Below are 14,170 nucleotides of genomic sequence, written 5' to 3'. Positions count from 1 at the left end.
AACGTGGTAGAGTCAACTCTTGTCCATGGGGCATAATTTGTAGTTTGAAAGTCCTTGAGCTAAGTCTTGTCTCTAAGGTAATAGTTGTAGAACATCTCATAAATGAAAACATAACGTGGTAGAGTCAACTCTTGCCCATGGGACATAATTTGTAGTTTGAAAGTCCTTGAGCTAAGTCTTGCCTTTAAGACAATAGTCGTAGAATATCTCATAAATGAAAACATAACGTGATAGAGTCAACTCTTGCCCGTGGGACATAATTTATAGTTTGAAAGTCCTTGAGCTAAGTCTTGCATGTAAGGTAATAATTGTAGAACAACTCATAAATGAAAATATAACATGGTATAGTTAACTCTTTCCCGTGGGGCATAATTTATTGTTTGAAAGTCCTTGAGCTAAGTCTTGCCTCTAAGATAAGAGTTATAAAACATCTCATAAATCAAAATACAATGTGATAGTGTCAACTTTTGCCCATGAAACATAACTTGTTGTTTGAAAGTCATAAGTCTTTCCTCTACAATGTGGTAGTGTCAACTTTTGCCCATGAAACGTAGCTTGTTATTTGAAAGTCATAAGTCTTGCCTTTATAATATGATAGTGTCAACTCTTGCTCATGAGATGTAACTTGAACGAAAGAAATCGAAGAAAAGAATAAAAATAATAAAAATTGCGGAAAAAGAAGAAAATGAAGGAAAATATTATAAAAATAAAAATCAAAGAAAATGTAGAAGTTGAGAGAGAATGGAAAAAAAATAAAGATTGATAAAAATAAAAAAAAAAGGTTAAATAAAAAGAAAGGTCGAGAAAAATTTAAAAAGAAAAGAAAAATAAAATAAGTTTTTTTTATAAAAGAAGACGTTGAGAGGTGTAAAGAAAAAAAATAAGGGTTGAGAAAAATTAAAAAGAACAAAAAAAAAAGAGGAAAGAAAAAATAAAAAATCAAAGTAAAAAAAAAAAAAAAAAGAGAAGTTGAGAGGAAAAAAAGGAAAAAAAGTAAGGGTTGAGAAAAATAAAAATAAAAAAAGAGAAAAGAAAAAATAAAAATTAAAGTAAAATTAAAAAGAGAAAAAAATAAAAGTTGAAAGATATAAATATGGAGTTGTTATTCATTAGAGAGAAGTATACATTACTCCCTGAACTTGTCGAGTTTTATTCATGCTACAGCTGAACTTTTACTAGTCCTAAGTATCCCCCGAACTTGTTCTTTTAGTATGTCGCGCGGCCCCTTTTTGCTGAAAGTCCACTGCGTGTAGTACACGCGTGGACACATAGAAAAAAATGTTGATGTGGCTTTCCACGTGGATAAATACCATCCACTTCCCTTATATTTATCCTATATTAAAAAAAATAAGTCTCTTCTACCTTTAATTATCCGATTTCTCTCTAAAACAATTATATTTTTTAGTTTTCCTCTACTCCAAAATATTGAATGGTTGAATTTTCGTCGATCAAGTAAGCTATTATCTAAAAATTTATATTTTTTGGTGTGTGTCAAAAATATAAAATTATTTTTTTCGATTAGTGTTTCATAGTAGTTTTCGATTAGTGTTTAGATTAGGATTTTGAGGAGACTCACACGCAGAAATACGTTTCTTAGTATAATTAACAGAGTAAGAAAGTACAATTTAAGTTAGGGACGTACAAAAATTAAACCGATAAAAATGTTATTGATTTATCGTTATAGGGTTAACGATTTTTTAATGATTTTATAGAAAAAAATTATTGAGTTATTGATTCGATTTTAATTTTTTTACTGGGTTATTGGGTAAACCGATAACCCAATAAGTTTATGCTAAATTATTATTTTACATTCTCTCTCTCTATATATATAAATATAAGTAGACTTTTGGTTGCAACTAAGATTCAGTTTCTTTTCATGTTAGTTACTACTTTTTTTTTATTTTATGAGTATTTTCTTATCGGTTAAATCAAAAATCAAATTGTTAGGGACTAAAAATCGATAGTCAATATAACTATATTCTCTTTATTATAAGTATGTGTATTAGTTTCTTTAGTATTTGTTTTGTTATGATCTTTTAAAATATCTGCTTCGATATTTAGTACATTTCTTTAGTTACAATAACTCATATGATATATATAATTAAGATTATAAAATTGAAATAGTTTCATAAAAATGAAAACTGGAGTTTTAGATTGAATTAATAAACGGATGAATTTTTTTTTTTAGATTAATAAACGAAATTTTTACAAAATTAATTAACGTATAAAAGTTTTATTTCATAAACTAATTAAGAGATAAACATGAGTTTTACAAAATTAATAAATGGATGAAATTATTTTTTAGATTGGAAGTAATGGACGAAGAGGGATAATAAATAGTGAGAGGGATAATTGAAATTTTTGAAAAAATTAAAGAAAAATATTTTTTTCATTTTTTTAACTATTAAAAAGGCTGATTTGGCTTAAAAATCACTCCATCATGCGCATGATGGAGTGTGAAGCCCAAACATTTTGCCACGTCAGCAAAAAGGGTCACGCGAAGTACTAAAAGAACAAGTTTCGGGGGGTGAGGATACGTAGGACAAGTCAAAGTTCAGGTGTACCATGAATAAAACTCGACAAGTTCAGGAGGGTAATAAATATTTTTCTCTATCCATTATGAGGATCATTTATGAAATTTACTCCATTGGTCAGGGACAATTTCGTTCAAAAAAAATTAGTTAAGAGATAAAGGCTAGTTTAAGAAAACTTTTTTATTTGACACTAAAATTTGAAATTCACCCCAATTTGGATGGATTCCTGAGATTTACCCAATAAAATCCATATACTATACTAGTTTCAAGTTGGGACTTGGCTAACTTGATTATCCCTACTTTTTGCAGCTTGATTGTGTTAAATTGAGAGATTATAACTCAAATGAATTTTGGAGATACCACATATTTTTTCTAGTAAATATCCCTTTTAATATGCCATTATGATTCTTTTCATGTGTCATGAATAATGAAAATTTCTTTTGATACTCAATGATAGTGCAGACTAAAACCCATTATCTGTTATTGCTTAATATTCCTTCCGTTCCATTTTATTATCCCAAAATTTTTAATTTTATTTGTCATTTTTCATTAACCAAGACAAGACATGTTTTTTCTTTTTTACCTTTAATATTAATTATTTTATCTCCAAATTAAAATGCAAATATCATTTAATATAAATATTATGATAAAATAGTTATATTATTAATTATTTTTCTTAATTAATATGTTATATCAAATTGGAATGAATAAAATGAGATGGAGTGAGTATCATATAAAATCTATAATACCTATTTAGCCTAGAAGCTTAGACTTCTGGATAACATAATCCGTCAGTTTGCTACCTTCGACTTATGCCTTCGCCTTTTTGATTCGATAACACATCCAGTTTGTCATGCGTCAGTCTTAGTCGGAAGTTTGTCCGAATCATATATTAAAGTCAGTGGTAAAATCAAAATTTTTATTGAGGAAATTTAGAAGTAAATATATGAACTAGTCGATGGAATTCAACATTTACTATATGCATAAAAGATATTTTTAATCATATAAAAATCGTATAATTTTCCATCGAAGAAAGTTTGGATGAATCCCTGAGCAAAGATGGTTCTGTCCAGATCAAAGCCATCTTCAAATTTTGAATTTGCATCTGAATACAAATTTTGAGCATGGAGTTATTTATCCTGACTTTCAAATGTTACCTGGATAAGTTAAGAGTAATATTCAGCTGCTCTTCATTGTTCTTCCCGGTCGTTTTACTTATCATGTTTATTTTTGCATGCTCTTTAAAAAAATATTAAATAAAAAATAATAATTTAATCAAATTATTCTTACTCACTTTTTGATATCAATTTAGTGTCATCCTTCTTTTATTTGTCATATAATATATAAATCTCTCTCCATATTTATTGAGTAAAATTAAATCTTAAAATTAATAATTACTTATTTTCATTTTTAAACATGGCAGTAATTTTGCATTATTTTTATTTTTTAATAAGCCCCATGATTGAAATGGACAGACGGAATAATATAATATAATTGAAGTGTTTATGGCAATTCTATAGGGTGTTCCACATTCACATGTACACCTCTAAAATAAGAGAAGAGAGAATCCTGTTCCTACAATTGGTAACAACGTCTCCACTTGGCATAAAGTATTTACCACGTGGTTCTTGTCCTTTTCTCTTAAGTAATTAATGCAAATCCAGCTAGGTTTTGCATTTTATTTTTGTTTTTTTGTCTCTTTAGGTTTCTCCTTTCTCCACCTTAAAAAAGATCTAGCACATGCTCGACAAAAAAGGTCTTACAGTTTCCTCCAAAAACAGAACAAATAAAAACCAGAACTATCTCTTGGAATTTGGAAAACGAAATCACAACAATGTTATTCAATGAACTTATTGATCTTTATTACAGAGTACCTTGACTTATAAAATCCAACATGAAGCCAAAACTCAAAAGCAAATAAACATGTACGGCTTGGTACGTAAATAAAATGATAAATATATTACATAAATCCGATATACTAGAACTTCACGAGATATACAACTCGTGAAGTCAAATGGCAAAAACACAAAACAGAATAAGATAACTGTCCCTTTGTTGCTTTAATTACTACTTCTTTGAAACTCTTCGATTTATTCTCTCATGAATCATTTCCTTCTTATTCCTCTTGTCCTGCATGGGTAAAATTGTTTATAGATGACATAAAATAAAGGGCAGATTCCATTAATCAAGTATTCTAGTCAATGCGCTTATAAGTATGATAGAAAAAGAATACAAAAATGTGACAAATTAAATATATTACCTCTATCGAGAGTGCAAACCTAGTAGTGGCTAGGAGGAGGTGGAGAAGTGTAATAGTAGTGGTAAGGGGGTGGTGGTGATTTATATTTGTAAACGGGTGGTGGTGGGGATTTGTAGACTGGAGGAGGTGGTGGCGGTGACTTGTACTTGTAAACGGGGGGTGGTGGTGATTTGTACTTGTAAACTGGAGGAGGTGGTGGAGGTGACTTGTACTTGTAAACGGGGGGTGGTGGTGATTTGTACTTGTAAACTGGAGGAGGTGGTGGAGGTGACTTGTACTTGTAAACAGGTGGTGGTGGTGATTTGTACTTGTAAACTGGAGGAGGTGGTGGAGGAGACTTGTATTTGTAAACAGGTGGAGGTGGAGATTTGTACTTGTAAACAGGTGGTGGAGGAGATTTATACTTGTAAACAGGTGGAGGTGGAGATTTGTAGACTGGAGGTGGTGGTGGTGGAGATTTGTACTTGTAGACAGGCGGTGGTGGGGACTTATACTTGTAAACTGGAGGTGGTGGTGGTGGTGACTTGTACTTATAAATAGGTGGTGGTGGAGATTTGTACTTGTAAACTGGAGGTGGTGGAGGAGGAGACTTGTATTTGTAAACGGGTGGTGGTGGAGATTTATAAACCGGAGGAGGTGGTGGAGGAGACTTGTACTTGTAGACGGGTGGTGGAGGAGATTTATACTTGTAAACAGGTGGTGGTGGGGACTTGTACTTGTAGACAGGTGGTGGTGGAGATTTGTACTTGTAAACTGGAGGTGGTGGGGGGGGAGACTTGTATTTATAGACGGGTGGTGGTGGAGATTTGTACTTATAAACTGGAGGTGGTGGCGACTTATACTTATAAACGGGTGGTGGTGGGGATTTATAGACGGGAGAAGGTGGTGGTGGTGACTTGTACTTATAAACTGGCGGTGGCGGAGACTTGTACTTATAAATTGGAGCTGGTGGGGGTGGCGAAGTATAGTAGTAATTTGCTTGGCATTCTGAAGGGAAGAAGTTAAGGGACACTAAAGCCACTAAAAGAGTGGTAAGATGATGGGCTATTTTTGCCATGTTTGCTGTGCTAATGAATCGTCCCCAAGCTATCCTTTTATAGCTCAGTCTAAGGCTTCAACTCGGCAATTATAATCACAAAATATTAATTATAATTTTGATTATTTATTTAAATATAGTAGATTGAGCTGGCACTCTTATATTAACTAAAATAAAATTATTAATGAACCTGGACCTCTTGACTTGGCAGAATACTATATTAGCAGTTGAGGCAAAAATAGAACAAAGTAAAATAAGGAAACAAGAAAATAAAACACTCATTAATTTGTCTTCACATGTGTTCTGACATGACTTTCGAAAATTGGAAGTTGGTGCGGAATGATGAATTTCTCATTTTATTTATTTTCAAAATTGAAAATGAAAATCAGATGAATTTAATGAAGAGGGACCGGGCAACGCGACTACAATTTCTTGTTATCCAATCAGCTTTGTTTTCGTTATCTAACCAACTTTTACGTGCATGTAAATTTCGAATATCATTTTCACGTAATAGATCTTTGGGACGTTGGGACCCAAAGATGGAATAGAACATAATACATGCATTCACAAAAATTTAAATAGTTTTTAACTATATTTTATATGTGATATTATATATTAAGAAATTTATCAAATGTGTATAAATATTTTTTTTGAAATTTAATTATTATTAATATTAACTTGAAATGATTGAAGGGGGGTTTGAAGTAACCGTTAAAGTTACTGTCATGTGATCAAGAGGTCACGAGTTCAAATCTTGAAAACGATTTTTTGCAAAAATGCAAGGTAAGACTGCGTAGGATACACTCTTGTGGTGGAGCCCTTCTTCAGATACCGTGCATTGCGATAGTTTTAGTGCACCGAACTATTTTTTTTTATTAACTTGAAATGATTATAACAACTTATAAATTTTAAATTCTGAATTAGTTTATAATGGGACCAATATATGATACAACTCCAGCCGCGGTTTTAAGACTTTTTCTTAGTTTCATTATCCTTAGTCCACCCGAAAATAAGTAAATTAATCAATATATGGCTGTTCTAGAAAAGTATTTTATTATTGAAAAACGAAAACATAGAGGAAAAGTAGAGAGCATGTGAGACTTTAGTTTTTACAGTGTAGTGCTATAACCTTAACGTTTACCCACTTTTATTTTTGAAGAGGATCATTATTATACTTATTATTAAAATGAATACCACATATATACCTTTTAGCAAAAATTAAATTCGGTTTTGAAAATAAAAAATTCCTGATCACTATGAAATTTTTTTTATGAGATTGGATTTCTCTTAAACACTAATGTAGTGGAATCTGTTCCACAATAAATGTGGGTTCAATTACAAATTATATAAAATTTTCTTTTTAGAAAAGAAAAAAGAATTTGTTAGGAATATAATACTCTACATGGACAGAACTCGATTCATTGTGGGAATGATAGGAGTGTCAAATATGGTCCAAAGACTAATGGTCCATCCAATTCATTTAAAATTGGTAAAATTTCACATAGTCTCCTTAGAGTACCTATAACTAATTTTCTAGTCTAAATTTCATATTTACAATTTATAGTCAAATTAAATGACAGTTTGATCTATATATATACAAAAAAGAAGGAAAAGTTCATAACAGCAAAAAGAGATGAAAAGAGAAATTTTAATGTAATAAATGTCCTTAATCTTCTCCAATTTTTCATTATTTTTCTGATATAACAAATCAATAAATATGAATTTATGCGTTAATTACTCTCTCAAAAGTTGATAATTTTTTTTTAAAAAAAAATTGTGATCTACAGGAGAAAGTTGGTAATTCGTGCATACAAAATTCTGGTATATACGATTTACACAAATTATTTTTTTACTTGAATTTATTTACTGAAATCCTTTTTTGAATCTAATAAGCAATAAAAATTGATTCAGTTTCAACATAATGAAAATTGATTTTATTATTGGTTTAAATTAGATTTTTGAAATTGAATGCACAATATAAACTTCAAAAAATTTCAAATTGTCAATTTTGTAATTACTATTATTTTTGTATACAATAACTTCAATTGTAATTTTATGTTTCAATTTTTGTATTCAATTTTTATTTTCGTAATTTTAAATTTTTTTTTCACAAAAGTTATTAAAACGTTATAATCCTTGTTTGTGTTAGTTTTTTTTTTTTTCTAAATCCCATTTGTAATTGCAATTTGTGTGATATATTCATTCATTACTCTTCTGCATATTTCATAATATACAATTGACAGTCTTCTAATTTTTTTTTTATGTATATCTATTAATAGTATATTTGAATTTCTATATATCTGTTAACATAAGTGTTTAATTGTATTTGTATATCTGTTTTAAAGGTTACGAAAATTATTTTTATTATTTGTATATCTATTTTTTGTATATCTGTATATTAGTTTACATAAATTTGATATTTGTGTATATGTTGTTTGTATATCTATATATACATATATGCAAATGAAGTATACATATATTCAAATCAAAACTATTGTTTATTATTTGTATATCTGTTGTTTGTATATCTGTATATACAAATTTGATTGTTGTTTGTAAATGATATTGCAAACGGAATATACATATATTCAAATCAAAATTGTTGTTTATTATTTATATATTTGTTGTTTGTATATCTGTATATACAGATTTGAATGTTGTTTGTAAACGAAATATACATGCAAACGAAAGATACATATTTGTATATCTGTTGTTTGTATATCTGTATATACATATATGCAAACGAAATAAACATATACATATATATTTATTATTAGTATATCTGTTTTTTGTATATCTGTGTATAAAAATTTGAATTTTTACATAATAACAAATTTGAATGTATATGCATATATGCACTCTAAAACTGTATATATCTACATATGCATTATTCTTCAAAATATTTATGTGAAAGTTAACTGTATATATATATATATATGTAAATTGTATATACATATATCAAAAATACAAACTGTATATACATACACACACTATAACTCTGTTTATATATGCATGTATTATTCTACAATAAAAAAGTATACGTATCTACCTATATTGAAATAAAAATGTATATTGACCAACAATTTTGTTTCATGAGAATATATACAAAAAGACCTCGTAATCATTGTCAACTTCATTTCTCCCCCTTTTAGATTTAGATACCTTAAAATATTTTTTCCTTTCCGTTTTGCTAGAAGATGCAAAACTCTTTCCTTTTCTTTTGATAAATCATCCATAAAAAAAATGGGGAAGTGACTTATATTATAAAATAAAAATCCAAAAAAATGAAAAAATTGTAAAAACAAGGGAATGCTCCCCTTTTTCTATTTTTTTTTTGTAAAATATATGAACAACGAAGAAATTTAACGACTAACTGACATAATATGTAAAAAAAAATTAAAAAAATAAATCTAATGTCAATAAATATCCTAAACTGATTTTTTGTGGTGAAAAATTCGCAAAAACGATTTATCACAGAGAAATCAAGGATTATATTTTGTGACATTAGAGTGACTTTGAGAGAAAAATAAGGAGAAAAAAGTTGAAGAAGATCTCTTGAATAATCATGTATTATGATGTTGTCAATGTTGTCGTTTCTTTAATTTAAAATCAAGGATATTAGAGTGATTTTAAGAGAAAATTAAGAAAAAAATAGTTGAAGAAGATATCATCAAAAATCCTGTGTTTTGATATTTCATTGTTGTCTTTTTTTTGAGTCAATAGGATAGAGAGAAAATAGAAAGAAAATACTAAAAATAAATATATGAGAGAGAAAATTGATATATACAAATCTTAATGTATTTGTATAAAGGGCTCCCAAAAAAACACTAACTTTTAACTACCAAATGACTATGAATTGTAATTTTTTAAAACATAAATCATATTATGTAATTAATATAGTATTTTGTCTATAATATGTAATTTTTCCTTTAAAATTTAATGAATTCAGCCCAAAATACTTTCAAATCGAACTGATCTTTAACCTGCCCACCATAACCAAATTTTAAAGTTAGAAATTGAGGACAAACAAGGTTTACTTTGATTTTACAATTTACCCTCATAAATTTGTTTAGAAACTAAAGTTATGCGGAGCATAACTTGAAAATATATGTGTATATTTGTGCCCGGTAATTTTTTTATTTTTATTTCAATTTTCAAGGGATATAAATTAAACACTAGTTTACATTTGTAAAGGAGGACTTCTCGTTCAGCAATTACATATGCTGTTGTTTTATTCCCAATAGTAAGGGACATTATTTGTATAAAGATTTTACCCAAAAAGATCATTTGTATAAAGAAGAAATCTACGTCCTTTATATAATCCAATTAGGAGATCTAGACAAATATTCACTCTCTTCTTTTATAAGCTTGATTTTTGAAGCAATACACAAGTCAGGGTCAAGCCTAAACCCCTCTATCAATGATGAATAAAAAAAATGAAAGTAAATTAAAATAAACACGGTAGATAACTCACTTTTAAAGTGATATTCCATTTACTTCAATATTAACTCAATTAAAGATTTTCCTTTTTTACATTTTCCATGTATTCACTTTCCAGGAAATGTGAAACAAGTTTATTTCTTGTCTTAGCTTCTTCCACGATATAAATTTCCAGCCTTATAAGTTCCACAGACCTATTCCAAAATAAAAATATATTTGATTATTATATATGTTCTTAGAGTAAACCTTTGAAATAACATAATACCTAATTAAGTTTGAAATTTAACATACAACAATATTATATGGTATTAATAAGTCTTAACCTTAGAAACGTAGTACAATTGTTATACGGCATTAAAAGTTTTTTCAATAAAAGAAGATGTTCAGTCAAAGTGTATCCTACGTGGAGGTAGAAAAATGCACTAAAATCAATTAAACTCTTTAAAGTCTCAATATTTTGAATGGTCATAACCTACTTTTTTAGGTCATTAATTATTTACCTTTTGATTATTGAGTAAAAGTGAAAGTGTAAGTGTGGAAAATATGAGGAAATTGATCATTTTGAATTTGAAAAATACTATTTAAAGGGTGGTATTTATAAAATTGTCATTTTATTTATTGCTTCTTAAAAAGTATGTCAACTAGATAAGTAAAGATCAACTGAAAGAGTAGTAGGTAGTACAGTTAGTGCTTACACAAAAATTAATCTCCAAATTTTGCCTTTTCACATATAGTATATTGATAACTACTCCAGCAATACTACAAAATTTCTTGCTATACGATTTTAATGTCGGGAATATCCTAACTCTTTATGTGCATGAGTAAAGTAATTAGATTTTGGACTCCATATTTGATGGACTCCCTTAATTTCTACAAATTTGATGGTGATTTTGTACTTAAAAAATTAACCCATATATTGTTATCTTGCCTTGGAATTTTTAACCTCTTTTAAGCAAATTCTAGCAGAAGATCTTCATTCTAAAAGTGACTATAAACATATTTAAGATTTAAGGTGTGTTTGATTTGGAGAAAAATGTTTTCTCCAGAAATAAATGATATTTTAAATCTTATTCTATGGTATTTAATAAGTCCAAAATTTCAAAAACATTTGTATATAATTTAGAAAAATATCATGGGATGGTGAGAGGAGGCGATCAATGTTGAACATCTCTTATATATGAAACTTATTTTTCATAATCTATCAGAAAAGTCAATTTTATGATCTTTTAAAACTTTTTTTAAAGATGATTTTTTTTTTATTTAACCAATCAAACATGAAAATATTGGAGTCCTCAATACCACACACACCCTTAAATTTATTTAGTGGATAAAAAGGAGTATAAATAACATAAATATCAACTTTTTAAAAGTAATTACACTCTCTCCCATTTTTTTAAGTACTTTACTCTCTTTTCTTATTAATATACATAACAAAACCGACATATATATAGCATTCTATGTATATATTGAATTTTTGTAATATATTTAGGGAGTTGGAATTTTTTGTAATATTGAAAAGATAAGTTGTGTATTTATTTAATTTTTAGTAAAAAGTACCACGGTCCTTATTGTACGTTTGTGACAATAGGTACAAAGTACTGATTAAGAATATTATAGGTATATTTGTGTAGAGTTGTAGGAAGAAGACATTCGAAGTGTTTCCACCACTACTGCAGACTAAATCCGCCACCAATTAGTGCGACGTGTTAAATTCCATGCACAATTCAATCATCCATCACCAAGTGCGACATTTGGAACATTAATTAGAGGTCTCGATTTCGAATGTTAAAGATGAATTGATAGATAACACTTTCTCTGAATAGGCTCTTATAATCGGGCTCAATGCTAAGGGATTTTTTTTTTTTTTTAAAAAAGAAGTAGAAGAAGTTGTTATGGACTAAAAATACATGTGAAATTCTGGTACATATATTATAGTACCTGTTTTCAACATAATTTAATTCATGAAAAATAAACTTCAACCACAAATAAAAATATGAAGAAACAACAGTTTTATTGATAAACGATGAGGTATAAATATGTTCCTCCCTTGATTCTTCTCTCTTGATTTTCTTCGTAATTCGAGGGCCGTCAGTAGCAAATTTCTCGAATGTATGAAGATTTGGATATAAATTTCTCCGTAATTCGAGGGTCGTCACTACCAGAATTTCACTATTTTCCGACTGAAATTTCCGACTGAATAAAAGTAGTTGGAATTTTTTGACTACTTCGATTGGAAACATTACTTTTTTTAATTTATTTTTTACAAAATATTATTCCGACACTATTTGTGACTAAAAGCGTCAGAATATTTGGCAAAAAATTGCGAAAAATGTATATTCTGACTACTGTAGTCGAAAATAAAAATAATTAAATAAATATATTACTAGATATATAATCAGACCCTTGCACAAAAATATAATAATTATTTAAATAAATTATGAAATATTTATTTTTGACTACTTTAGTCGAAAAGTATAAATAATTAAATAAATATATTATTAAATGGATAATCAAACCCTTATATAAAAATTAAATAATTATTTAAATAAAATATTAATATTTATTTCTGACTACTGTAGGCGGAAATATAAATAATTAAACAAAGATATTATTAAATATATATTATACCCTTATACAAAACTTAAATAATTATTTAAATAAATTATTAAATATGCATTTCCGACTGCTTTAGTCAAAAATATATATAATTAAATTATTAAATGTATAATAAAACCCTTACATAAAAATGAATAATTATTATTTCCGACTAAAGTAGTCGAAAATGTAAATAATTAAATAAAGATATTACTAAATATATATTATACCCTCAATCAAAACTTAAATAATTATTTAAATAAATTATTAAATATGTATTCCGACTACTGTAATCGAAAATATATACAATTAAATAAATATATTATTAAATGTATAGATATATTATTATTTAACTGATTGATTTAGTCGATAAAAATAAATAATTAAAAATATCATATATATTTCCGACTATAGTGGTCGAAAAAATTAAATATAATAAATAATTTCTGACCGAAGTAGTCGGAATGTTATTAAAATATACCCTAAACACATCACAGATACTTTTCTTATTTTGTCTCTCGCTCTTCGCCGTCTCTCTCTCTCTCACTCAAAGTGGTCTCTCTCTCTAAGAGAAGGTGGAGTGATAACAGCGTTCTCTCACAAAAATTGACGATGTTGGAGTGGCAATGGCGACGGTGAACGACGGTATTGAAGGTCAATTTCACTGAACGAAGGTATTGAAGGTCAATTTCATAAGAATTTCCGATCTTCACTCACATTGTCACTGATTCGAGGTAAAAATTTATTCCATTTTCTACAAGAGTTTATGTACGTGGTCTATTTTTAGTACCTTTGTTTGATATACAGATCCTAGATGCACAATGTCTTTAGGTTCTACTTTGTGCTTCGAAATATCGATTGTATGCCTTTACTTTGGTTAAATGTCTTTTTTTATTTTGAGATGTTTTCTGTAAAGAATGTCTTAAGATCTCTAATTTTTTAGTTGAAAAAACTGACTGTAATGAAGACAGACAATTTTCACGACTGATTTACATTCTCGCAGCTTTTTGCAACTTTCCAAACCTATAGAAGTTGACTTCCGCGCATCGTAAGTGATTAGCGTGTCTATTACTTGTAATTATTTCTCATATGATGAGCTGGTAATATTATAATTTGTAAGTATCCTCACTAACGTGTCTGTTAAGCTCATAACCCTGTAATTATCAACTAAATGTGTTTTACAAGTCATGTAGTCTTTATTTTTTGTGAATCTCAACAGAAATAGTACAAAGCATATGGCTTCATTGTTCGTAAGTCGTTCTTGACATATAGGAAGTAGATTTTAGATTATGTTAGTTCCTATTG

The 14,170-nt window shown here is 28.3% G+C and overlaps 1 protein-coding gene across 1 annotated transcript; it reads right to left on the bottom strand.

The window, feature by feature from the left end:
- Positions 1-4,346: 4,346 nt before the first annotated feature.
- On the bottom strand, positions 4,347-5,895 carry LOC107867678 (extensin-2). Its single transcript, XM_016714025.2, has 2 exons — positions 4,795-5,895; positions 4,347-4,664 (listed from the first exon to the last, which is right to left on the bottom strand). Exon 1 carries the CDS (start codon positions 5,849-5,851, stop codon positions 4,814-4,816), a length of 1,038 nt encoding a protein of 345 aa, XP_016569511.2. The 5' UTR covers positions 5,852-5,895; the 3' UTR covers positions 4,347-4,664; positions 4,795-4,813.
- Positions 5,896-14,170: the final 8,275 nt, after the last annotated feature.

The sequence above is a fragment of the Capsicum annuum genome, chromosome 4 (genome assembly GCF_002878395.1).
Source record: "Capsicum annuum cultivar UCD-10X-F1 chromosome 4, UCD10Xv1.1, whole genome shotgun sequence".
NCBI lineage: Eukaryota > Viridiplantae > Streptophyta > Magnoliopsida > Solanales > Solanaceae > Capsicum > Capsicum annuum.
Note: the sequence above shows the minus strand (reverse complement) of the source record. Positions and strands in the feature narration are given on the sequence as shown.

Excerpts from the sequence above, each read along its gene's own strand:
- LOC107867678 (XM_016714025.2), bottom strand. The coding sequence starts at position 5,851 with ATGGCAAAAATAGCCCATCATCTTACCACTCTTTTAGTGGCTTTAGTG.